General features: G+C 41.7%; 1 protein-coding gene across 7 annotated transcripts in view; it reads right to left on the bottom strand.

Annotated features, from left to right (window-relative positions):
- Nucleotides 1–27428, bottom strand: part of LOC139612544 (intermembrane lipid transfer protein VPS13B-like) — a 325396-nt gene that overhangs the window by 86579 nt on the left and 211389 nt on the right. For 4 of the 7 annotated variants that reach the window (XM_071468183.1, XM_071468180.1, XM_071468182.1 and 1 more), the window contains exons 32-37: nucleotides 26996–27199; nucleotides 21643–21769; nucleotides 19855–19998; nucleotides 3089–3430; nucleotides 2166–2580; nucleotides 1812–1949 (exon numbers count right to left, since the gene is read on the bottom strand). In XM_071468183.1, the coding sequence (XP_071324284.1) occupies nucleotides 1812–1949; nucleotides 2166–2580; nucleotides 3089–3430; nucleotides 19855–19998; nucleotides 21643–21769; nucleotides 26996–27199 (1370 nt within the window). Of the gene's footprint in view, nucleotides 1–1811; nucleotides 1950–2165; nucleotides 2581–3088; nucleotides 3431–11544; nucleotides 11561–13419; nucleotides 13575–13598; nucleotides 15430–19854; nucleotides 19999–21642; nucleotides 21770–26995; nucleotides 27200–27428 lie in introns of those variants that run through there. The other 3 variants (XR_011686577.1, XR_011686578.1, XM_071468184.1) reach the window with 3 other exon arrangements.

Here is a 27428-nt window from a genome sequence, read left to right as displayed (position 1 = left end):
AATGTTTCAGACTCAAAAATGATTCCTGTTTATCTCCATGTATTGTCCAAATGACAGCATTTTGTGAATTAGTGCACTGTGTATTTTGTGTATTTTGAGTCAGCATCGATGCACAAATTCTTGGGCTCTTTGTAACTTCCTTCTCTGCTCCTCCATCCCTGAAGAGGATAACTATCTGCACCAGAGAGTCATCAAACCAAATAACACACAGTTGTGTACATGTTTGTGTGGATGTGTGTGTGTGACTGTGTGGGTAATGGGGGAGCAGTAGCATGTGTGGTCAATTGTGGATGTTTCCAGCGGAGCCTGACCTGGGGCAACCTTACACTGGGCCTGGATTCTGTGTGAGTCATTTTGGAGGGGGCTGTTTGTATGTGTGTGCATGTGGGGAGAATGAATGAGAGTGACTATGATTGAAGTTTTCATACAGACAAGGACAACTCTTTACTAGTTCAAGGGAAAACACCTGACTGTAATTGCACAATGTTGGCATCTGTGCTTCAACTGTCTACTAGAATCAGATGTAACCACAGCATAATGTGACTGATCTTTAAAGAGACAGGTATTAATCCTGTTAATAAATTGCATGAAGTTGCAAAATCTATGATGAATGTTATGTAAATTCTAATAGACATGAAATTAAATCAATTTAAACATTTTTGAATCTTTGGAAACAATACTAGACCTACTGCTGTTTGTCTTTGTTTCACCTCTCCTTAGGGAGATCAGGTCAGTATTACTCATTATATTGAAGGACAGTCTCTCTCTACTCACTACACCAATGTGCCTCTCCTGTGTACAGTGAATCCCCATCAGAAAGGACTCATATTTACCATATTTGATCAAAACCTGAGTGAAATTCTGATGTAATTCATGTCTCATGGGAAGGTCATGCTCACTGTAATTTGGCTGCTGGCGCCATCTGGAATGAGCAGAGGGGTAGATAGACATTACTGGTGTGAGGTTGTATTGTGTGACTGCTGTGGTGTACAGAGAGCTGCATTGTGTTATGTTGTGTTGATTCCATGAGGACAGATAAGCTGAGGGCTCTCTCCTCACAGCAGGGATGTGTGTAGGCGAGGGGGCTACTCGTGTCCAGCCTGGAGTTCCTTCTTGTATACAGGCACAGTATGTGTTCATGATTGTATGCATGTGGAAGTAAGACAGAGTATATGTCAAAGTATATCCGTAATTGAGTGTCAGTGTGTATGCATCTGCAACATCTGGACTGCTGGGTTCAGGGAGCTGAACTCTGAAGGATGTCTTGTGCCCACACACACTCCATGAAACCCTCATGGATACGAAGGTTGTGCATTCTCATTGCAGCCCACTCACACTTGTATTCATGGCAGTTCTGTTCGCGTAAAATGTCAGCCACACCCTGAGGTCATGGACCTTAGCTTAAAGCTGCTCATATGGATATCATATCAGTCTAAAAATAGTGAACCAAACCCTGTGCAAGGCAAATCCACGGGAACCTGATGTTATACACACGCACACTTAAACCAACAGGAGCTTGTAGCCCGCTGCTGAAAGTGAGTAATATTAGCAATATCAGGGGCCTCCTGTAGAAAACATCCACAATCTAATTTAGACTGCCCATTATGTACACACATGAGGAAAAGAAGAGCTTTGTGTTTGCCTTTGGTGTGTGTTTGTTCAGTGTGTGTGTGCTCTTCTTGCTCTTTCACATTGCCCCTGAAATGTGAAACGGATGCTCTAAATCGTAAAACGAGCAAGTTAGTGTGTGTACAAAAGTTACATGTGTTGCACAATGAGTTTGTGTGTCTGTGTGTGTGCATGATCCCCACCTGGTCCGTTGAGGAAATCTTTGATCTGGAGGCAGAGCAGAGGGGGAGGGATGCCCGTTTTACTGTCCACCTCTCCTGCTACTGTCTGCAGCCAAAACACGTTGTAGTCTAGAGATTCTGGGAGAGTCTTTCCTGGGTCTGGACAAAGTGAGGCAGATGAAGAGATTAAGAGAAAAAAAGAGAGGAGAAGAATGTAGAAAGGAAGAGAACACAATAGACAAAGAAACATATTCAACATTAAGAGATTTTACATTTACTTGTCTGTTAGACTTTCTTTGTGGTATGGTGGGTTTGTTGCAAATGTACAATCCTGTACTTTGAATATGATCTATATCTTAATCAGCAGCAACTCACCCAGGCACTTGTAGTCAGAAGTTACTCCTCTTAAGGCCACATCAAACACAGACAGCTCCATCCTCTGCTTGCGGTGGTGGCAACTGAGCAGAGCAGAGGGTTGCATCACCTGGAGGTACAGGAGGGGTTCCAACACCTGGTCTCCAGCCCCTCTTCTCCCTGGCTGCCTCACTATGGTCACACCCAGTGCCTGGCGGGCTGAGGAGCGACTGGGAGTTGGCAGGCCATCCAGGGAAAGCAGGCTGCCTCTCAGGAGCGGAGAGGCTGGCTGGGAGGTGTTGCTGTTGAAGATGTCCTCAGCTGTCAGGCCAGCAAGGGAACCCTGTGCAGCTGGGGCAGGGTCTGGAGGTGGTGAGGATGAGGCTGGAGGAGACTCAGACAGGAGCTCAGGCTGGTTGAGGGCACTCTTTCCCACCTAAAGCGGATACAGAAGGATCATTTAGTGCCATGTCAAACATTATTTAGCACAAAATTCAATTCTCAATTATTTGAGACAAGGATTCAATAAGAATTTGTAAACATTTTCATATTATTATGCACAATGGACATGAAATAATCTACAGAAAGATCTGAAATTAGATAAATTCATATCCACTGAAAACTTTAAGGGCATCATAAAGAATGTGGCAAATGAGACATGTACTTTTTTCTTGAGAGGCCATTGAGCTCAAATTGCTGTCATGTCATATATGTGGTATTTTATGTTATTGCTGTATTCAAATATGTGGTGTGTTTGTATGGCTGCTATTTTGGCAGGGTCTTGTAAAAGATAATTTTCTTTAATCTCAATGGGACTTCCTGGTAAAATAAAGGACATAATAATTACAGGGGACTTTTGGTCCATCATAACATCATAACAAGCATCAGGTAGTTTATACAGATCCTGTTGACACATGGACAACTAACAAAGGCTTCTTGTTTACCTTCTCCCCAGGCTCCTTCTTCTCCAATGTGCTGGGGGTGTCAGCCAGTAAGGGAAGGGCTTTTGAGGGACTGGAGCAGGCATAAGTCATAACAGACAGCTTGCTAGCGGTGAGAAAGATGTCGAAAGGGATGAAGCTGAGGTTCTTAGTGATGGTGGACTTGTGGGAGGGCCTAGCGATGCAGTGGTGGCTGGCCCCACTCTGCTGCTCTATTTGGACGATGCGGATGTGAGCACTGTCGCTGCCGAAGCCGCTGTCCTGCCCAGTTCCGCTGTGACGTGAGGAGGAGTCAGCGCCTGTCGCGGGGTCACGACTGCCATGCTTCTGCTCCTTTCGACGCACCTGTACATAGAAACAGTGAAAGGTAAGACCATGTTCAGGCTAATGTTGATTTTTTTTGGATACTGAAGTCAACTGTAGATGGTTGAGGGGATGGAGAGAAAGGGGCCTCAAAATAAAAAATAATGCTTTGCTTGCTACCTTGATAGGCAGAGCTAAGTAGCTAAACAGAAAAAAAGACCCACAAAGTTTCTGTTTGTGGTAGAATGTGTGCATATTATACTTTACACATTAGTACTGAACAGTGGTGTGCTGTTCAAAAACACACACGCAAGGAGTGATCCTACCTGTGTAACTACACAAACCCAGCGAAACATACGCAACATCTTCATGATTGTGACATGAGAATTCAATTTGCATTAAAACAAACTGCCTTATCTCAAACCAAACCAATATGGTTTGTTAGCATTACAGAAGGGGTCAAGAGCATCAGATAAAATTGGATGAAAGCTTTTTTTTCCTTTTTTCTTTGGTAGAATTTGTTTCTTGTTTGGATCCTGGCTTTACAAGAGGACAGAAACCAAATAACTCGCTTGATTGAAACCATGGACAAATTGACCAAAAAAGGAGAGCATCGTATAACCACAGAGACATTAAAGGCATGCTCTGGGACTTTTTCTGTGGTCTAAAAATCATTTTGCACTTCTTGCAATATTGGAAATGTCTTTAGAAAAGGGCCTCACCCTGGTAAATCGAATTGTTTCGTGCACTGACTGTGGTACTGTGTATAATGCAGCTGAGATTTTATGCTTGGCTCCAACTAACGGATATCGGGAGAGTTCCAGCCGTTGCGGCAATAAAAAACTTTCAGTGACAGATGCTATAAATCAATGTAAGTAGGTTGCTGGGTCTCAAGCAACAATGAAAATAGGCATCTTTATTCTGCTACCAAAGCATGCCATCTTCAAGACTATAAAGAGGCCGACACTGATTCCCAAGAGATGGGAATGAGACAAACATTTCTGCTAACTGCTACCTGCCAACTGATAAATTACTGGACATGTTTATGTAAAACTGACACGTGTGGCTAAAAAATAGCTTGAATAAACACAAACTTCTACGTTTCAAAAATTTAACAAGCACATGGAAAATATTTTATAGCTGCTGCAAAATTAGTGGGACTGACTGACAAAAAGGGAGAACTAAAAACATTGAAAAAGAGAGGGCAAAGAACGTCAAAATGTAGGACAGTATTCAACCACTGCGTCACATCATTTGAACAGTCCTCTGATAGCTGCATGTTTGACAGGTGCATCATGAAGAGACTTAGGCCTATTCATCAAAATCATTTCCAATAACATGTCCAACATTATTATCCCTCTATTGAGGCTTCTCCTCCATGTTTGTCCTTCATGTTAATGGGTACAATGTCAGGTTCAATTAGCTACTGCTGTCTTTTGAAACATGATTATGATAAATTGAAAAATTCAAAAAACACAGAGAGGGAGAGTTTTCATCAGACCCAAGGTGTGTCCCATCCTATCCCACCCTCGTCTGCCCCAACCTGCACATGGTTGCTATTATAACATGTACTCTTAGCTGCCCCCTCTCCTTCTCTACATCCCACCCACTCCATGAGAATTTTAAATGTATATTATTGCTGTGGTGGAGATAGTGTTTCAAGACCTCCAGGCAAATACTAAACCCACTGGCAGCACATTAGACAGAATACTTGACTTATTAGATATTTCCTATTCTAAACAGTGTCATCAAAGGCTAAGAACAAGAGCCATATAAAACACCGCGGCATGCCTGCCTGCCTGCCTGTTCTGTTCGGCCGAGCTCATATGAGGGGCTTCCATAGACTCGGCGCTGCCAGATTCCTCTCCTTTCCCTGGCCTAATGAGGACAGGATGTGTGCACTCCTTTTCTGTAGAAATGTAAGATTTTCCAAGCAATGGGGAGGGGAGAGAAGGCAGAAAAGGGCCCGGACCTGTCTCCATGTGTGTTGTGTTAAGCGGGTGAAACTTGTACTGAGGTAAGGAGGTATTTCAAAAAGGTACTTGGCAATGGCAAAATGTCCACTCAAAGGAGCGCCCCACGTTGGAAGGGACAAATAAGCTGCACAGCAGCTGGGAAAGAACAAGCGCCAGGAGAAACTGCCAGATACTCTTTACGCTTCTCTGTCTCTCTTCCCAAGCAGGCTATACACATGCATTTACAATTACAGTAAATACCCCGTCTTCTTTTTAACCACCACTACTAAGAGAGTGCCCCCTAAGCAAATTCTTGGTCTATATTTAGATGTGCTTACGAGTGGAATAAGGGATAATGGGGAGCACAAACGAGGGGGTGGAGGGGTAGAGGAAAACAGACAATGAGAAAATATACCACAGTGCACAGTTGTTCATATAGCTTGAATCAACACATGCAATCAATGCTTTCACAGGCATGTACACATAAACACACATGAAGTCAGTTGCATTCCCAGGGTTTGATCTCAGCAAGAGTTTTCAACCTCACAACTGTGCTGTTTCTGGGCTTGGCTACAGCCTCAATGTGCTTACTCACTGAAAAAGAGAACAGGTATACACACAAAACATAAACCTATGGCTCTGTAGTCTATAGGCTTTAACCTTTAGCCAATTTATTCACTGACAGAGGGCAATAAATTCAGAATACAAACATGTACTGCAACTACAGGCCTGCTCCCAGCTGAAATCCCCTTTTCCAACCATTACTTTCTATTATACTCTATAATGGCTGCACTGAAGCGCTGTTTCCAGATCCCAATGCAATCTTTCTCTGGACTTAGTTGATCATGATCATGAACGTGAGACTACACACACATACACACAACCCCCCCCCCAACCCCGATCGGCCAGTCATGAAGTCATCCCCTCAGAGTCTCTAGGCAGAAAATTCTGGAAAATGGAGGATAATCCCCAAAGTGTGAAACCGTGAGTCTCCCAAGTGCCAATCATATCAGAGCGCATCTGTACGACTTCTGACCCCTATTTCTGTCAGTGTAACTCAGAACAGCTTGGCTCGAGGAAGGCTAATATGTGGAAGCAAATGTCACATCATCCAAATGCCACCCGTTTACAGTGTTGGCTGGCTAGTTGAATATGACAACATAACTTTTACATCTGAATACCACATATGCACTTGATTGTTTCCAGATGAAAGAAAAGTAGGTTGAAATTCAGGTTCAGAGATCAGGGAACATGAAAATCTGAATGTTTTAAGATGGTAGGGAAATCCATGGTAGTCAATAGGACAGAATATAATAAATACAGTCCAAGTAGCAAAGGTGACTATTATTCCTTTCAAAAGGGTCCATTTAAAAGCCACATATCACCACTGAAATCTGAAGCCAGTCAAATTATATAATAAAGGCTTCTGGTGTGCCCAAGTTTACTTTAGGGGAACAAAAAGCACTAAAAAAAGCACTATAAAAGACTGGTCACTATATGTTAAGGGTAACACAAAAGACTTCATGGCAAATGTAACAAAAACCTGACTGACATGCTAGAATAAGAATAAGAGTGAACTGCATGAGAATAGACAAAATACCCAGAAAAACATTACAGAAACACAAATGCAAACACACAGAATACATAACTATGACAGCACAGCATCACCAGTAAATAGTTAACTGTCTGTTGGTGACATAATCAAAGTGCTGGTGAATGGAGAGGTTGGATGAGTGACAAAGTGGGCTAATTGTGGGAGAAGGTCAAGGGAGCTGTATTAAAAGAACTAGACCGTTAGTGTTGAGTGAAAGAGGTCAGCAACTTGACACTATTATAGAATTACAGAGTTGTTCAAAGAAACTGAATAATGTGGGAACAGAGTTGTTGCAGAGAGCCAGAAATAAACAGGCAAATTTCTTTACTATGTCATGTTTTCTTCCAAAGAAAAAAAAAAAGTTACTGCACATGTATTGTGTTTCCATTTCTGGGTGTCAACTCGGAAGGTCTTCCTGTCATGGTAAAATATGTGCTTGTCTTATAACTCTAATAGATATAACAGTAACTGTAGAGAAAAAAACAAGCTGCAATTAGTTGCACTTTAGAGCCTACATGAAACCAGTGGCAGGCAGTTGCAGGGAGCTGCTTTTCAAGCATTTCATGTTAAACAATTGTTTAATGTTTATCACACATTTCCCATGTTCTGTTGTAGCTCCTGTAGAATTGCCATTGAAAAGCATGGTAGGTCAGATTACTCAATCTTTTTGACGTAACCATTCAGCTGAGCTTCGTGCCTGCAGGATGCCTGCATGGAAATTAACTTCTGTATCTTGACAACATCAGAGTTTACAGGTTAGGCCCCCGCTGTGCTACCCACTATTGTTTACCAGAACCATAAAGTTGATAGCAGGCCTCTGTGCCTTTGTGCTGATGGAAGAAAACCTCAATGCAGCAATACCTCATCTTAATCAAAAATAAAAACAATAATACTTAACCAAATGCCGTAAAGGCCGCAATTCATTCTCTCATTTTTTTGTGGAGAACAGAGGGGGGAAGACATTCATAATATGAAGTCACTGCTCTCTGTATGCCACAACAGCGGTCACAAAAAAGGGCATCAAAGGCAGTCATTTAATACTTGTAACTTTGTTTCAATAACAAAGGCAACCTGCTATGCACTTCAACTGAACCACAACAAAGAAGCAGTGGAAGGTCGCGACCCTGGAGCTTGGAAATGGATGCAGAGTGCTTCAGAGTGACTGTCAACTGTGCTTTAAACACAGTGTACTCTAGGCGCAGAGTGGGGCCATTTTAACAAGCTCCCTCCACCCAGTAATGCTGGTTGGTGGGTTTATTCCTCCAGGGTTTAACAACATGTGTCTCGAAGGAGCACGAGAGACAATATCCGACACATTTTGTTCTCTCTTCTCATTCTCCAGGCCCCCAAGCATCTCTCCCTGGTCCCTTTCTACTTCTACCTCCTTTGAACTGGATTAGAAAAATAACAATGTGAGAATATTTTGCCTTCCATGTCAGAGACTCTTATTCCCCTGATGTCCTGTGACATACAGGGGGGAAAGCAAACATCCGGGTGACAGTAATAATTTATGCATGTTTACATTCCTAAAGTGCTGGGTCAGTTGGAACACTTTTCTTCTGGAAAGACCTACAGAAGGAGAAGTGAGGAGAGGACCGAGCATGACATGGCTGGTCTAAAGAGAGGAACGCCTGTGAAACACCTCAAAAAACAAAGGAAAGATGAACAGACAAGAAAACATGGATGCAGAGATGATGTCCTTCCATTTTCAGCTGCTTTATGGTTTGGAAAAGCCCTGGCTCAAAAACAAAGATGCAAAATGATAAAGGCCGGAGAATGAAGAGAAAAATTGTGAAAAGAGTGAGTTAATGCAGTCCATATGGGATCCACAGTATGCTGCTCAACAAAAACCTGGCTCTGGCAGATGTGGCAGCCAAAGACTCCGTTTTATAATTGATTGAACTTCAAAACCTGTTTTCTCCTACGCCTGCACACGACATTAGTTTACTTACAAATATTTTGGCACAAACAGAATGCAGATTGCCATTGCATAGTAAAACAGAACTGTATCCAGAGCTCTGACATTCAGCAGGCTGCAGTATTGTGCTCAACACGTTGAGTTTAATACAGAGGCCTTCCCAGTCTGACTCTAGGCCCTTGAAGAAGCTCGCCAAACCCACCATGCCCCGCTCCTAATCTCTGGCAATCAGGAATGATTTAAAAGGTTTGACAGACACCACCCTTTCAGCTCAACAGGATACTTATTTCATCAGTCATCCTCAACAGATCCACCAGTCTAAACCAAAACCCCGATTCAGATCCACCAATCAAATCCAACAGTTGGGTTTGGGGTGATTGTGAGGACATGCAGGAATTACCCCATGTCACTACAAAAACACTGACTGTTTGTATAAGCAGGATGCACTGTAGTTCTATTACTCATTGAAGGAAGTGTTCAAAAATGCCAGAGGACAATTCCTAGATTAATAACACAACCGTGTTAGTGAAAACAAACACAGGGGAAAAGTGTCCTGACCACCATGATGTAACTCTTCAGAAATGATACACAGACCTTCTCTGCTCATCCCACATAATCTCTTGGCTGGAATAGGATGCTGCTGAATGGACTTTATCACCAAATACTTCCATCATTAATGATAAACAAGATATCAGCCATATGGTAAACAAAGCAGGGAGAGTAAAAACATTGAAATTTTATAATAAAGTTATCATGGGGCTAAAGCCAGATGGAGAACTTGGCAGAGTGAACAAGGCAGATAGATGGACGAATTGCTTTTGTACATGTAAAATAAAAAGAAGTATATTAACTTCTTCTCTTAATCCCTGGACGGCTGCAACCTGACTCCTAACATCTTATTTGGTAACTAATTAAATTAAGATGAAGGCCAGATGTGGAGAAAGGTGTAATTAGAAGACACACTATAGCAAAAGTGAAAGTGAATGAGAGACAGAAGCACCCTGGGGTCCGTCTTAATTGCTGTGATCCTGGCTTCCACAGCAGCAGAGTCATCATCAGACTTTTTTTCCGTCATCCTCTCTTCTTTCTTTCCATGGGAATGGGGTAGAGAACAACTGGCTCTCATTAACTGTCACCATCCCTATTTACTTTTGAAATTTGTGTGGGGGTAATTTTCTAATCCAATATTCAGGCTCCAGTGTGAACACATGCCAAGTGTCCCTGAGTGAGGTGGGCTTGATGGTGACAAGGGCATCTCAAAGCTGTGGGTGTGAAAGTGTGTGTGGGTAAACTTCTGTGAGAAATCTTACAATGTGAAACCAAAGTTTGTTAGAGAACGTGTGGAGCATCTTTTATATTTGCAACTTGACTTTAGATCTCTATTAATTGTGTCATTGGTTAACAAGAACCAACTGTAAAGAGTACTGCCTCAATGTAATTATTCTTTAAAGAATATTTATATCTATTGGATAAAGCAAAGTGTACCACAATTCAAAGGCACATACTCAGTGCAGCAAAAAGCTATGCAGCAAAGTAATCATCAGGTTTCAGCTTGGCCCTCAAAATCACTCATCCAAGCTTTCAACTTAACATCATTAACTTTGGCATTATGTTTTCAAAAAACAGACAACAAAAGAGACTTCAAACTGCATTGTCTTCAGCCTGGGCTCAACAGTTCACAAAAGCAGACGTCTGAGAGACTTCAAAAAGCAGCAGAGATGCCTTTCATTAGGTCATAGAGTGTTCCTCTGAAACGCCTGCCCGCACTGCCTGGCGGCCATGTCTGTTTTCTCTGCTTTAGTAACAAGGTCATAGGGAAACAGCAACAGCAGGGAAAACAATGGTGACCTGAGGTGAGATGAGGCTGTTTAGAGCAGGATGGGGTGGGAGGTGCAGGGTTGAGAAGGGCAGATGAACCCCAGGTGGTCTGCTGAGGACTGTGAGTGATGCTGCTGTGATCAGCCCACACCCTCGGGAGCCAGTACGCACACACTCATGGTTATGAAAGGACACACTTGCAAGAATACACCAACCTGTATACGCATACAGTAGTGAGCACAAAGACACACACAACAGTGAAAATGGGAGCGCACACACAAATCCACACAAGACTGCATACAAATTCAAAGAGCGGCGTGAAGACAAGAACAATCCTGGCTTGGTGTCTATTTACAGAGCTGAAATTAGAAGAGGAGGACTGAAGTAATCTTACTTTAATTTCTCCCTGGATGTGCTCCCAGGACTGAGTGAGACAAAGGCTCTTATGTGCTGTACGTTAGGTTCTCAAAGGAGAATGATGCAAGACCCCCTGTCCCCTCATCTGAGTTAGCGGGGAGGGCCTCGATAAGGGGGACATAGAGGACACGGCTACAGGACACATCGATACAAGAAAAGACCCAAATTTAACTATGTGACAAAAAGTTAAGCTGACTACAAAAATGACCCGCAGACTGCAGAATACCGCAGGCTGGACTGCACACGAACAGTTCACGACAACATCGTGGGATAAGAAACAGTTTAACATGAGGGGAACATGTGTGAGGCTTTAACCTGCAAAACGAACTCATCGTAACATTCTGGGATTTCAAAACCCTGCAACTAAAATTAACACTTCATCAGGAACTGATTTTACCTCTGTGTGTTGGAGTATGTGAGGAGCACATCTACACACATGCTTCTGTCTGGGTTTAGGGCCAGTCACAAGCCTTAAGCACAAAGACATCGTTCATTTCACATGAGCATTCATAGATAGCAGTTGATAAAAGAATATTTACTTCTTCAAACAAGCAAAGAAACAATGAAACAAAATAAATGTGAAGAAACAACATGTGACACGGTAAGAAAATTCCTAAGGTAAACACCCACTTACACAATAGTTACGGTTTCAACTAACAACTTTTTTCACTGGCAATTAATCTCTTATCTTAATCTTGATTATTTTTCTGAATAACTACTTAATCTTTATTTGTGTTTTTTTTTTGGTTGACGGAAAGTTAAAAACTCAAATGTGTTTTGTATAATCATAAAGCAGACACTGCAGCTAGTGTTCACATTTGAGAAGCATTTTGCTTGATAAATAACTTAAACCACACATCCATTATCAAAATTGTTGTTGATTATATTTTTGTCGATTTCTGAATTGATTATTATTTTAGTACCTAATAAAATCTTGAGTGGCTTAAAAAGAGATTGCAAGAGAGAACTTACAATATTTAATGTTTTACTCCTATGTGACCTGAATAACATACCAGCAGAGAGAAAAAAGGGAAAATGTGCCTGCACCATGGAAAATCTTCCAAAAGCCTGGAATGATGTGTGAATTTTGATTTAGGGTAAATATTTAGTTCAATGAGAGCAGTCCAGGAGGAACTCAGTGCTACTCCAATCAACCACAGGAGTTCAAAAATCAGTGAGGAAGAAGCAGATACTGTACACTGATATAGCCAAATGCAAACATTTACATGCACATGCATGCATGTATGCACATGCAAACCCCCGCACGTGTGCAAACACACACTTTTACTACACTATCCAAGTTACAGAGAGAGAACCTAATACTCCCCATCACCTGTTATTCTAGGTGGAATCTTGCTTATACAGGTGTAGAGAAAAAAATCTGTTTCCTCTTTTCACCTCTTCAGACAAACATTCTGGGCTTTTTCACTGAACAAAGTCTACTATGGTGTGTGTACATGTGTGACTGTACTAGTTGGCCTGGTGTGCCCTGCTTTTACTAGTCCCCTGAGTCTGTGACCCTGTTTCCCTTGCAGGCAGAGAGAGAGGGTACTCCTGACTCCTCCTCACCTGAGTCGACACCCGATCCCAGAGTTCACGATGGGGGCCTGCTCCCTCTCCTCAAAGGCGCCGTTTGTTTCCCGACTCTAATAGAATTCCAGCCTTCGTGATTTTATCTGGAGTTTTCACGCCAATTTTGCCAAAACTGATTGAGGGCAGAGCAAATTCAGCTGCTACTGATCTCAAATAGACAGAGTTTCCAAGGGGCCAGTTTAAGAATGTGCCATGGTTATGCTTTGAGAAGAAAGCTGGTTGGGGTGCGGGGACTGAACAGGGAAGGTGAGTTGTTATGACTGGCTGTCAATTAGCAGTTGATTCACACAGGAGGGTCAGTGAGACATGAACAAAAAAGGAAGAAAAAAAAGATACGGTTTCATAACAAAAGAAGGGCAGCGAGATGAACACTGGCTATGAAAATATGTATGTTTAAGATAAGCTGAGACAACAACGCTTACTTAACCAATGTGAGGCAGCCAAAATGGAAAAGGAGATGGCTGTGCAAGGAGCCTTATTTATTATTACTCTTAGCAGCAACAGGGTGAATGAAAATAGTGCTACATAGGATGGGAAGAGGTCAGGGTGAAAGGGATCTGGCCCTCAGAGAGGGTTAATAGCTAGGCTGACTGGTTAAGAGCTGACCTCGCAGGAATGTCAGCTCCCACATTTATGGACAAATACTTTACACAGAACCTGAAATCAAAACAAACACCGGATTCTGACTTTTTTTTCTCACTGTGTCATGTCTCATCTCATCAGATTTCTCCCTTACCCTTGTTCCCTTTTGTGTCCTCTCTCAAGCTGTCTCCACTGTCTTACTGTCTGCCTTCTTCATTTTCCATGCTTCAGATTTTCACTCTCATCTGATGTCTCGCTATTTCTGTTGGCCAGCAGAGCTCATAAAAGCTCCTCTGACACCTCACTGTCCTGAAAAGATCGGAGGTCAAAAAAGAAATGTCAGTTCTCAAAGCTCAACAGCTACAAGACAATATGAAACACTCATCACAAAGAGGAGCGGTCTTGGAAAAGGTTTACTTTAAACATACACAGACAAAGATCCAGCCTTAGGTCGCTCACTGAGCCAAGCTTGTCAACAACACTATGGCTTAGATAAGCTGTCTTATGTGCTTTTGGCTTTCTGGCTAACACTCCTACATGAGTGAGAGCTAAATTGCTATACGAGAGCAGAATAGGTCACCGAGCTTCCATTCTCCCACAGTGTAACATTTAGTAGCATTTGGACTGAAGACTGAGGTGAAGAAAGGTCTGTATTTGTTTCATAGGTTTTATTATTTTATTTATCTGCAAGCAATGTCTGAGGTGTCTGCTAACTGCTGACCAGTGTTGGGTTGAGTAACTAGCTACATGTAATGAGATTACATACATAAATTACAAAATAAATGTTATTGTAATCTGTTACAGTTACTGAGGGGAAAAAAAATTGTAATCAAATCTGAATTTATTCTTTTTGGTAAAAGCTTATATGTAGACAAACAGCTCCTGTTGGTGTATCTGTGGACAACACATGTCAGGTACATGATAGATGTGAGATCTAATAACACTTTATTTAACACTGTATTTTCATTAAATATCAACTTGGAGAGGCTGTTAGGTTGTGAAACATCTACAGGGTACCAACAGAATAAATGAATGGCACTGAAATGCAATCAAAAAGTAATCACATGTAATAAGTTACATTACTTTGATGAAATAATTAAATTGTAATCATCATTTTCTACTATGGACAACTTTAAAATCTATGAAACAAGAATACTCAAACCCCCCTCTGTCCAAACACATTTAACCATAGTTGAGTGTGGATGACATGCACAAAAAACACATGCATCAGTAAAAGTCTGCCTCCTCCCCACTAATAGCTTAAAACTGCTGTCCAAACCCACTGACAAACCAAAGCAGCTACTGACCAGCGTGCTCGTGCCTACTGTAAATTCACTTCTCACAGTGGTTCGTCTTGGCTGCTGATCTACCCCGCTGTCTAAGTGCTGCTGCATTAGTCCAGATTTGCATGAGAGTGCACTCTGTGTGTATCCTTAGTGTAGGCATTTAAGACTACACAGATGTAATAGTGCAGTAATACAATAATCTACAGACTGTCAAATTCTATCTGTCGCTAGAGGCAGACCCTTCTCCGCTGTCAGCCAGCTTCATACATAACTAGCCGGCTCTGGGTGAACCAACACTTTTCCAACCAGAAGCTGTGCCAGTCCCACGAGGGAAAAAGAGATGAATGAGAGAAGATGAAGGCATGGAAAAGAGAGGGAAGTGATAAAAAGGAGAATGAAAGAGGAGTTGGATGAAAGTAAAAAGATGCAGGGGATTGAGAAGGAAAGACAAAGTCGGTGGCAGACAGCTGCACATAGCCTTACAATGTAAACTGATGTGGGAGGAAGGAAGAACCATAAGAAAAGAGAGAGAAAGAGGGGAACGAATGAAAGAAAGGATAGAGATAAGGCAGGTAATGGGTGACAGAGAGGTTTTCACCCATTTGTGATTACTAAAAACTGTAATTCAGAGTTTCCTGTGATGCCTGATACTTTGTGCTGAAGCTGGGTACTGTCTTAATGTGTGTTTGTGTGTGCACTGGCATCAGTGTATGTGTGTGTGCATGAGTGTTGGAGGAAGTCTAAAGCCCTGTTTCCCATGCGTGTAATCATCCCAGGATGAGGTGGAGGATGAAGCAGAGCGGGACTTCCCCTGCACCAGAGGGTATTTTCCTCTCACATTGTGGTACAAGCACATGGCTGACCCGAGCTGCCTCTGTCTGTGTGTGTGTCACAGAGAGAGAGAGAGAGAGAGAGAGAGAGAGAGGGAGGGGGAGAGAGAAAGAGAGAGAGAGAGCAACATTTTTTTTTAATTAACCTGTATCCTTGCTCTTTACCAGTTTGGTGGGACATTAAAAAAATACTTTGGGAGCTTGTCATTGTGGCCAGTGATGCCAACAATGACAGCTTACACTGCAAATCTGCATGAAGGAACGGATGGCATCATTGAGGTGGTAAATAAGAGAATTATATAGTGTATCTGGAGGAAGAAGTGGTGGTTAGACACAGACAATGAGAGCCTGCTTTTTGTTTTCAACTTCTTTTTCACTCTTTCTGAAGAACAGATAACGTCATAGCAGAGCTGAGACACAGAATGCAAACACACAACCAGACACTCAGGTCAGCTGTTCAGTCATAAAGCAGCATTACAGTGCTGGCTCCCAAATAAAAGGCTGCTGACAGTTACCATGCAGAGAATGTGGGGACAATGTGTATGTATTGGTGTGCGTATGTGTGTTTGTGTGTGTGTCGACGTGTATGTGAGGGTATACACTTCTGTGTTGCCATGTGACAGTGCCATTGACAGAGCAATGAGATAAGTTCTAAAAGCTGCTCTGTCATCTATTCATAGCTCTCTGACTGTGGGACCTCCTGCTGCTGAAAGATGCCTGATCTGAGCCCAGCCTCACTTCATCATCATTACCATCCACCAAAAAATACAGAAATGAAGTCAAACTGTGACGGAGCATAGCTAATGCTGTGATAAACATCCTAACAATACAATGATTTAAAGAGCAACAAATCTGCTTATGGACTGCTTAGAAATCACGTTTCATTTACTTTGCATCTCAATCATGATTTACATGGAAACTGTTGATAACTGGCTACAATGCAGAATGACAGAATGTAATGGCTTATGAGACAATAACAACCTAGCTCTGTATGTATGTAGGGAAGGGTCATATTAGATATGTGTGTGTGTGAGGACAGATTCTTTGAAAGCACAGCTCAATGACTAGAAATGACTGAAATCACACACAAGGCTTGCACACATTGCCCACGCGCCTGGCTTGCCTCACCACTGCCAGGGAACCCAAAAGCCCCTACAAAACAAATTCATTAACCCAGACAATAAAACACAGCTGTGAGGGGCAATGGGAACTGTTTGAAATCTGCATAGAATCTGTTCAAGGCACACAGCATGTTCTCAAAATGTCTAGGACAGAAGAAAAAAAGTTGAGAAAAGAGAGGAAAAAAATTGGAAATAAGAGAGAGTGTGAGCAAGGAGCAGTGTTTGATTTAAACTTTAGCTGAGGACAGTGCTGACTGTGAGAGCGGAGATTCTTTATTGAAGCACAACAAAAACAATTCCTCTGCTCCAGATGCTTAAGATCCTGGACCTGTTTTTAATTGAATCCTTTGAACAGGTTGTATAAAGGAAGTACAAACAAAACTGTCAAATACTATAAATATCATTACTGAAGTTGAGTTTGAATAAAAAACAAAAAAACAAAAACAAAGCAGGGGGTGAACATCTGTTTCATTATATTCAGTTGGTCAATTAGAACCATATCAAGAACCTTTACCTGTTCAAAACTCATATGCAAAACAATTTCAGCACATATACTATTTGATATTATATGATGGTGGTGTTTCTAATGTGTTAGCAGAGGGTAGACAGGCTGCTGGGAGGGCAGACTGTGAGTGAGGGGAAGCTGCCCTCAGGAGCTGGGGCCTGAGCATGTAAACGCTCCATTCTGTGGTCAGATGCACCACTAGAGGGCTCTGGAGCTTGAAGAATGAGCCGCCGCAGACCGGAACACACCAGACCCAACCATGTCTTACTCATACTGACCTCCCTGCTGCCGGGTCTGGGCCAAGCAGCCGGACAGATGCCGTTGCCAAAAGACTTACGACACTGAGATAGATGGAGGTACAAATAGTTTTATAGAGAGTGTCCAACAATCCAAAGCCAAACCACATTTATTCAGAGTAACCTCTGTGCTGTGCAGCTGCACAGAGGTGAAGACACACACCGACTGACCTCAGTGTTAATGATACTGTTATGCTCTATAATGGTACTACTATTAAACTGAATGAGTGAAGAAGATGGTATAATGCACCTGAAATTAATATGGTACAATAAAAAAGTGAAACAAGAGAGTTCCCAACAACACTGCCCAAAAAGCTATTATTAAAAGAAAGAAGAGGTAATTTCCCACATATATTCTTCACTTCTCAAAAGTGGATGGACGATCATTATGTTGCATCACTCCAGACCGAGGTCATTTCAATTTCACTTAAAGTATAAAGGTGGTTAGATGCAAATGTCTTAACAAAAATGAACCATTCCTCTCAGGACAAACTGGGAAACAAAGCCGGGGGAAAAGAACTTAACACTTAGCAGCTACTGTCACGTTGCCCTTGAGCAATACCCTTAATCCCCAGCTCCTCCAGCTAGAACTGTGTATATGTGAAGCTAACTGTTGCTGGAAAAGCAGGAAAAAATGCTCCATTTACATTGCCTTGAGAAACATCTTAAATCAATCCAATTGAAATGACTTTTCTTAAATGGAGTAAGACTTTTTTTTTTTTTTAACTGTTGCCAGTGGACCTCCCAGAATAGCTGATGAAGTTTCTCATCCTGCCTTAAACCTGGATGAACCCACTGCAGCCGTTAGCTGCCCCTCAACAGAATCAAGCCATGAATCATTACAAGTCGGGGTGAGGGCTCAGAGATCACCCAAATCAAGACCAGATGCACAACAGGCACCTCCTTAAGACTGACTGTGTAAATAACAATATAAATGAACAAATAAAAGAAGTCAGCAAACTTCACACCATGTCTTTCTCTCATTTGTTTCTATAGTGTAGCTTTAACAAATCATTGACAATAAAATGTCCATTTCAACTTCAGATTTAATGATGTTGGTTTGCCCTCAGGAGACAACCTGCTCTGTTAAGTGTATATAAAAACATCATACTGCTTGTATTGTCTGATTGGTTACTGAGGCATTTACTGAGGCATTGTCAAGCACATCTGTAGTGGTAACAGAAACAAAGTGTGATTATTGTAGCTAAATCCCTTTAACGTATGTGTTTTTTTCTTCCTGAGAAGCAAACCACAGCACTCTTAAAAAGCCTTTACGGCAGGGGTCAGCAATTAGCTCTAACCATGAACCAGTTATTGTCAGTATCGTTAATGGATTAAATGGCCAACATAATTTTACAGGCACGGTGGAGTTGCAGGCTTAAATGTTGTAATGTTTTGTTTGTTGAAGCATTTTCATTTTCAGTATATTTAATTTCATTTGGGTTTGTTTTAGGATTGTATCTGAAAGCAGATGTCATTTTCCCATTAGAAAGTGCAAACTACAGTAGCTCATTTATACTCATTTGGCAAAAAGAAGACTAAAAAATGCTTTATTGATGGTTGAATGAAAGTGCTGCTGTTAATGTTGTTGCCTTAGAAAACAAATGTTTGAACAGGCTGTTGGTCTGCCACCTCCAGTCTTTGTGTTTGAGATGCAAATTATTGGCTTTTAATGCAAAAGGGGAAACTTCAGGTTTCATTGTGGGGCCAAATATTTTTGTCGCAGGGCCGGATTTGGCCAATGGGTTGCTATTTGCTTACCACTGCTTTACGGGATCTGAGTCATCTGATGTAGTAAGAATCCCGTAAAGAATCTCAAGCAGAGATAACAATAAATTCACTCTGTCAACTCTCTTAATTTCATACCATTCCCCCTCCTCTTCTCTCCCCTGTCCTCTTCACTCCTCTGACTCCCATCCTCACCGCAGCTGGTAAATATTTTTATATTGTGTTCCATTAGAAAGCTTTATTAAGCGGTCAGACGGGGCAAATGGCGCCTAGGAGCTCCCTGTCCTGTAAACAATAGGAAGGGCCCTGAAAGCTGCAGCTGAGCACTATGCAGTAAACTAAGGCCACATTAGAGAACTGCCTTTCTCTGAGTGAGTAAATATTTAAATGTGTTAGATCCACCAGAATAGTCAGGGACGATAGTTAGGGGCACTGTATCAGGGAAACCGTCATGATGGATTTTTGAGCAAAACTGGCATAGCCCTGTGGAATGATTAGTAAATGGATGTATATCAAGTTGTGGTGCTGTGTAAAAGAATTAACAAGCCATTAATCATAACAGCAAGAGAGAAGTGGTCTTAGGGCCATGGTGTGATGCCTGAGTGTGTGAATATAACAAGCTAACCTTGGTGCACAACATAGTTCACGTCTCACATCTCAGACCTCTGTATAAACACTTTAACAAAGGAGCCACAGTTTCTGTGTTCAAATAAAGTCATTCCAGTTTTTTGTACATCTGCACATATATAGCTTTGGTAAGTGAATGTCATCATCAATGTGTGAATATGAGTTTGGGCTCATATTTATCTATTGTAGTATTCACCTCAGCACTTTTCGCAGGAGTATCTATCCCCACCATGTTGTCTCTGAGAAGCTGCTGTAAGAGCTGCACCTGGGCAACGCTGAGGTAGAAATCCAGACTGCTGGTCACATTCACCTCCAAAGAGTGGCCACACACCACCACCTCCTAGAGATGAAGAAGATAGTACAGGGGGAATGAAAAGAGGAAGGTGGGTGGAGGAAGCAAGAAAACCATTCAATAACACATCAGGACTGTTTGTGACCTTGTGTGCTGCTTCTCTCTTTTTTAACTTTTATACTCTCAGTCTATTTACTTTCTATCTCCCCTCTATCTTGTTCTGTTTAGCTCAGTTGTTCCCTCCTTCCCGTCTTCCCTCTGCCCCTCCGCCCCCCCTGCCTGGAGGCTACATCTAACAGGATATCACTCACTAACACTCTGACTTGAACCACACACATGAGTCAGATCTACAGTAACTACACACAATGGTACTGGCGACTGCTGTGTAAACACAATCTAGTCAGACGCACTGTTTAAAAACAGAGCAGGACTGCTAATATTTTATTCAATATATATTGTAACATAATTTTTTTCCTGTTTTTCCTCATTTAGATTAATGAAATATATGAAGCGTATCATCATTAGTATTACTGTTAGTAGTAGACATACTAGCAGTAATTCTAACAAATTATGTCATAATGCCATGAGATAAGAAAGTTACAGAACATGCTGCAGTGTATGAAATTTAGACTATAGATTGTAAAAGTCGACCATGGACTGTATAATATAACAAATGCTTTTATATCTATTACATGGTAAGAAAACCTAAATATGTTAAAAGCAGTTGAAGATTAGCTAAAAATAATTAAGAATTTTATCATAGAAATTGTCGTAATTTATCTACACTACAAACAACAGTTTAAAGTTCTGTTTGGCTTGTGTTGTTACTGGGTATGGGTCTCAAGGAGATACAGAAATCACATTGTGTGTGGTGTGTGTGCACTTGTATGGCTATCTTTGTGAGGACCAGTTTGAGTTTTAGACCTTGGGAGTGAGGCCATTTTTGGAGAGTATGGACATTTTGGCCAGTCCATACTTTTTGACAAGTGTTAAGGCTGTTTGATGGTAAAGACTTGGTTTTAGTGTTAAAGGTTATTCTACCTTTAACAATAAGGGCAAGGGTAAGAGTAAAAGTTGGGACTAGGCACTTAGCTGTGATGGCTAAGGAAGGTGTCCTCACAAAGATAGAAGTACAAATGTACAAGAAAGTGCGTGTGTGTGTGTATGTGTGTATGTCTCAGCGCAAACTATGGATTAGCTGTTATGCATTGTCAAGGGGCACTTTAGCGTGGTCGGACGAAGCATCAAAGAGGCAGGAAGTCTAAGAGAGCTGTGCCAGAAAACATCAGCTGTATAAGCAGAAAGGTTTGAACTCTGTGGGTCAAAAGCCTCCATTACATGGCAGACTGGCTGAGGGATTCCTAATGAGTAAGTTACTGTATGTCAATAGAAGCAGGACATAAATACTTCTGACATCTAACATAATCAATGTCTATTTTAATATGAACAACGGATTGTGAGAGTAATGGTTACAATCGTGACTGTAACAGGTCATGGTCAAAGGGCACAGGATGTCAGTGTAAGTAGTGAACAAACTTCTACAAAGCAGATGAAGGAAAATATGCAACCTCTGACTGTGTGAATTACTCCTCTGGACCTGTTGCCATGGTTACGAATGAATTCTCCTGTGGAAAATTTGAAAACTTGATGTAATGCTGGATTCATAAAAAGCTGTGTTGAGTTGAAACTGACCTCTGCCTGTCCGCTGTCAGGAGAGAGATTCTTGCTGAAGATGATGGCTGGGGCTGCAGTCACTCGAACAGAGAAGTCAGTCAGGATTGGTGTCAGGATGGCCCGCCGCTCCTGGTGCCTCCTGATACTGCACAGAGATACAGGATTAAACTGTTAACAGATACGTCTTCAGTCAGGTTCCATAACTAACATGTTGCTGTTAATTTTCTCTTAAGATCTAAGACAAACTATGAGACAAATTTCATTGGTTGCAGCAACATCTGGAGAAAGTGACATAAGAACATATGAAGGTTCTCTAGTTGGAGATACATATACTTTCAAGCAGGTTTAGGTATAATTTACCTTACAGCAACTTAATGGACATTTTCATTCAAAGTCTAATGTGTAATTATATTTTAACTAGTGATGCATTACACTAACCTAACCTTAAGGGCTCATTGATTTATTTACCACTCTTTATTTACTGATAACTTGTTATGGTTGTAAAAAAATTTTAAGATTGTCTCATCTGCCTTAAAATGACAAGTCAACACAATACAATCAAAACCACAAAATGTTCACAACTGAGCTATTGTTATGCCGTGTGCTGACAGACAGACATGCATTTCAAACTTGTTCTGGCTTTTCAAATTCAAACAAGTAGGATGACAAGCTCAACTCAAAATAAGAGACTTCAGAATTGATTTTCTCCTGCACGTCTGACCTGTGAAGTATTTCTGGTCTTTCTTTAAATTTCTGCTCTAACACATTTTAGCTGGGTGCTTGAATATAGTTTTAGAGACAGAGTGAGACGTTATTTGACAAGTTTCAATTGGGAACACCCCAAAATTGTATACACAAGATCAAATTGAGACCTTCTCACATCAACTCTCTCCATTTCTCTAATGTTCATTCCCACAATCAAGTCATATTTGTGGGAACATTTGTTAGCAGTAAAACAAATATACAAGTGGGCTTTATAAGGTGGTGTTAATTGCCACATCTGCTGCTATTAAAACAATCAAGGGGTACGGCTTCCAATATTTATAGTTGGCTGGGATTATAAAAAGCCCTGTTTCTAGGTGGCCTAGAGTACAGTACTTAACCAGAACCAATATCATATTCACTTCTGCTACACAAATGTGCATTACCAGTGCCCTTAAGGGATTATTTCTGACACATTTCTTTACATAGAGAGTTTGAGGGAGGCCTAATTCGGAGGTCAAATGATCTGTGAGGCCAATTGGTGTTGGCTAATCTCCCCTCAGACAGGGACTGAAACAATGAGTGTCTCGTTGCAGCGGACAGGTGCTATCATTCACCAGCAAGGCTAGGAGGTGTGAGTCTCAATTTACCAGTAATATGGGGGCCTCTGACAGGGCGGCAGCACTCTGTGTGCCTGTGTGTGCGTGCACCTTTGATTGGGTGTGGTGCAAACAACAAAAGATGGAAAGAAAGACTTTTCTTTCATACAAAGCCACAATGTGAACAGTGAGTGGAAATATCAGTGGCATGGACAAAGAGAGAGAGGCCTGTACAGGGTGGCTGACAAGAGGGGATACAGAGAGTTCACAGCTCCCTGACACAGGGTCTTTCCTAGCCGGCAACTACACACTGTGACGAGGACAGATCCTGTCAGTGGATCCATGGTGCTGGAATTTCCTCGCAAAACCTCAGGAAGCCAACTGAGTCCACTACAGATCCACAACTACTGGAACGGAACCCAAAAAACTGCAGCGTGAACATGCCACGAATCCAAAGCCGGACAGGGGGAGGGGGTATCAATGTAGGGAATGAGGAAAAGGTGTGAACTTTGGAAGTGGTGCGTGTCAAAACTAATTACAACCAAGGTGGTGTATTTCTGCTGGTGATTGCAGCAGACATGTAAAGCTGTGAACTTGACTCTCCTTTCCTTAGTGTGTAGGAACATTCTAAATCACATGTTCAATTATGACTAGTTCGGGTGGTGACTGAGGCTGGGGTTTACAGTGCAGCACACAGTAGTGCAGCAAAGCCCATTTTCCAACAGAGCCTCCAGTGCTGTTCCTGCCACGACCAGCGGAGAGGGGAATGAGGAGGCAACCACAGCCACCTTCAGTGATTTATTTGGAAGCTAAAAGTGAAATTCACAAACCTCAACAACAACAGCAGCAGCTGTGACCACACAGAGACACCGGTTACTGGTGTGAATGTTAATCATTTGGATATGAATCAGAGATCAGAGATGTTGTGATGAAATGAGACTTCCATGTTTGTACATTTTAAACAGACAAAGTTAGATGCTGTCCGTAGCTAAAACCTTCTGATTATTGGATGATGAATTACTACAGCATTATTCACTGGCAACAGGTCACTGTGAGAGTGACCTTTACAATATAATACTGTGTGTAAATCCTTTGAGTACAAAAGTAACTGTTAAGCTACATGTTAGGTCATCCTGTAATCAAATTTTGAATAGAAATCCAGACATACTATGGCTAAAGTATGTCCAAAGAAAGTTGAGTCTTTTCAAAAGGCATTCAGCATCTTCTGGAGCCCAAAGTGTGAGCCCAGAATCTCAGCTCATTGCCCTTTCACAGAATCTGGCCTTGGCACCTGGCCCAGGCAGCCGTGTTTTCATCAAGAGAGATATATTGAGAGTAAGAAAGAAAAAATGTAAGTGGTTTAAGCCTTAGTAGCCCTTCGCTCATATGAGCTCATCAGACTGAGTAGTAAGAGTGTAGGACTCTAACATTGGTCCAAATCAGCTACTTAAAAGGGCTGTTCAACAACAGACCCTGGCTGCCACGGTTGGAGAAAGACAAGTGAGGACTTTGGGATCGATGGAAGCAGGGGGGAGAAAAAGAAATCAGGGTGGTCTAATGGTTAGAGATACTACTCCTTTGTCTTGCTGAAATGTCAAACACCAAAGGTCAACTTGCTTACTCATTTAGAGTAATTTGGTTGAAAGCATAGTGTGAGATATGAACACCACAATATAAGAATTTCTGTCTTATTACTGCAGGGTTTCTCCTGGATAGACAATTACAATGCAGCTGCCTCTGTCAAATGTTCTGCTGCCTCCAGCTCTCGACAAAACCCTGACAGGTGCCTTCATGGAAAACGGTGTGTTCTAACAAGCACTGCACTGGTGGATTTGTCATTTGCAACTGCAATTGTGTCATTATGCCAGTGTAGTGGCACTATATCATAATCAGCAGTGTATCAGGAAAAGTTGCCAAAACTGCCACACAGGAAAAAAAGAGTGGTGACTTTCCTCAAAGAATTTCCTCCAAAGGAAGTGGAATTGAAAGGAGTGTGTCAGGCATGACTTGATATTTTGTGGCTGTTCTGACAGGTGAATATTGTTTCTTTCACATCCGAGTATGTCCAATTTCTTAAAAAGTATTCCTAAATTAATGTCACAACCCATTAATGTAATGTTTTACATTGATGCTTGCCTTAAGATCTATACTGATGAAGAGGCTTAATTAAAAGGTGCTGCCAGCATTTTGACATTAAAATCTTCCCAATGTTTTTAACAAAAGGTCCCATTTACCTGACCAAGAAGAGATTAACCATCTTTTTGGGTATTGTTTGCAGTTATTAAAAAGCATACAGTGGCTAGACCCCAAGCAGGAAGAAGAAACTGTAAGAGTGGGGTCTCCCTTGAATAAATCTTGAGTGGTTGTCACAATAAAGGATCTTTTTGCAGTCTGAGAGCTGAGGGCTCAGCTTTAGTACCACCAGTAACAGCAGCAGTCTGTGTTTTCCTGGCAGGGCTCCAAACACTATCATAGTCTCTCTCTCTCTTTGTGTGTGTGTGTGTGTGTGTGTGTGTGTGTGTGTGTGTGTGTGTGTGTGTGTGTGTGTGTGTGTGTGTGTGTGTGTGTGTGTGTGTGTGTGTAAAACACAGTTAAGAAAATTGTGTCCATAATGAATATGAATAAGGATTTGTGTGTGTGTGCTTGAGTTTGTCTCTCTGTGTGTGAAAGGTGTGAGTATCTTAGCCAGCCTCTCTCTAAGCTCTGATGACCTGAGAGCTCTCAGTCTCAATCAGACCCATGTTGACTTTGTGCTGCATTCTTCCACAAGGCTTATTTTTAGTTGACAGGGAACAAATCTGGACTCTTTGCCTGCGATTCTGTGAGTTTTGGGCCTGTTCCCTTTCAAAACATGAGTGGAAAAAAAGGATGTGGGGCCAAACAGGCTGTTACACTCATGCTTGTTTTAGCTCCCGAGTCTATAAAAAAATGACAGGGTTTGTAATTATGACTGTGCATGGAGGCTCCATGATAGGGAGCTAACTCAATAACTGTATGCTGCTCCCACATAAAGACTGATGAGATAACTTATGAGACATTCACAGCAGATCACACACATAGCACCTGACAAGGGGTGTAATGATTAAACCTGGCAGCAATGAGATTCAAGTTTATACAACACCACTGTTGTGCAGTGACACAAACCCCCCCCCAAAAAACAATAACAATGATACTTGCTTTATGTAACATTGTTGTTAGTCATTAGGACACATTGACTGCCTGTACAAAAAATGGAAAAGGTGTGTGTGTATGTGTGTGTATTTTGAACATTGATTGTTGTACAAGGTTTTGTGCCAATCCATTTTCCAGATGTTGAGATATTTCCCAGGATAGGTTACCTGCTGACCTGCTAGTGGCACTGGAGGAGAGGTCAGGGGATCACCACATGAATGTCTGTATAAAATGTCATGGCAATCCATCTAATATGTGTTCTAGATATTTTATTCTAGTGGGCCAACAGACCAACATTACAATTCCTCAAGTCATTCAGCCATAGCTAAAAATAATCAAATAATCAAAATTCTTGTCCCATACAATGCAGGAAAACAAAACACACCATTGAGCAGTTGAGGGTCAAATGGCTAACAGCTTAGCTAACAACTGCCTGCTTAAAAACATAAGGCAGATAGGGAGCAACATGGGCATCCCAGTGGAGTTCTCTTTCTGGCCACCACATGAATTTAGGGAAATAATTAACATTTTGCCAAGTCCTAAGAGAAATATCAAGCTGTGTTTGGCTTGTTAAATTTATGACTTTACCTGTCACTCATTTCATTTGCTCACAGCTGTTTAGTATTCATCAGATAACATATAGTTGGCCTGCACAGGTACTTGGGATGGGATTGGCTATCACTGATTTCACCAGACTTTACAGATAACAGCACAATTAGCAAAATATCTGAAAAAACTCTTTCTGAAAGGGTTAATAAGTTGCTGTGACACTAGAAAAGAGAAAACATCATAGAAAAACACCTGTGTGCAAATAATTGGTATATTGGTACCTACTTACAACACAATGAACTATCTAACATCTTCCCCTCAGACTAAACATGCAAACACTGACTCCTGACCTGCTGGCCATGTTCCACTCCAGGGCTGGGTTCTGGGAGTTCCTCTCACTCTCTGCTGAGACACCTCCTTTGATTCCCTCCTTCTCTGGCTTGAGTTGCTCCCACTGAGCTGTTCCAATGGTGATGGACTGAAGGTCGACCTGGTACTGACGGTCCTCCACCTCTGAACCCGGGTCACGCAGGATGCCAAGGTTCAGTGCACGTCTGGAGGGAATAGAGAGAAAAGGCTATTTGGTAGAGTCACTTCACAAATCATATAGTGTGCTAATAATTCTAGAAAGGCTGGGTCAGACTGAGACTTAGAGCTTTGAGAGAAGTGTATCTTGTTGACAACATACTGGAGGAGGTAGTGCAGCCACATTCAATGAGCAGGTGTCCAACTACCCTAAATGTATAAAATATGAATAGATTTTTATTTATTGTTGTGGGGGTC

Source organism: Trachinotus anak, unplaced genomic scaffold (genome assembly GCF_046630095.1).
Source record: "Trachinotus anak isolate AG129_WGS33_773 ecotype Australia unplaced genomic scaffold, CSIRO_AGI_Tana_v1 ptg000032l, whole genome shotgun sequence".
Taxonomy (NCBI): domain Eukaryota; kingdom Metazoa; phylum Chordata; class Actinopteri; order Carangiformes; family Carangidae; genus Trachinotus; species Trachinotus anak.
The sequence above is the reverse complement of the archived record's forward strand: the minus strand, read 5'-3'. Positions and strand labels throughout refer to the sequence as shown.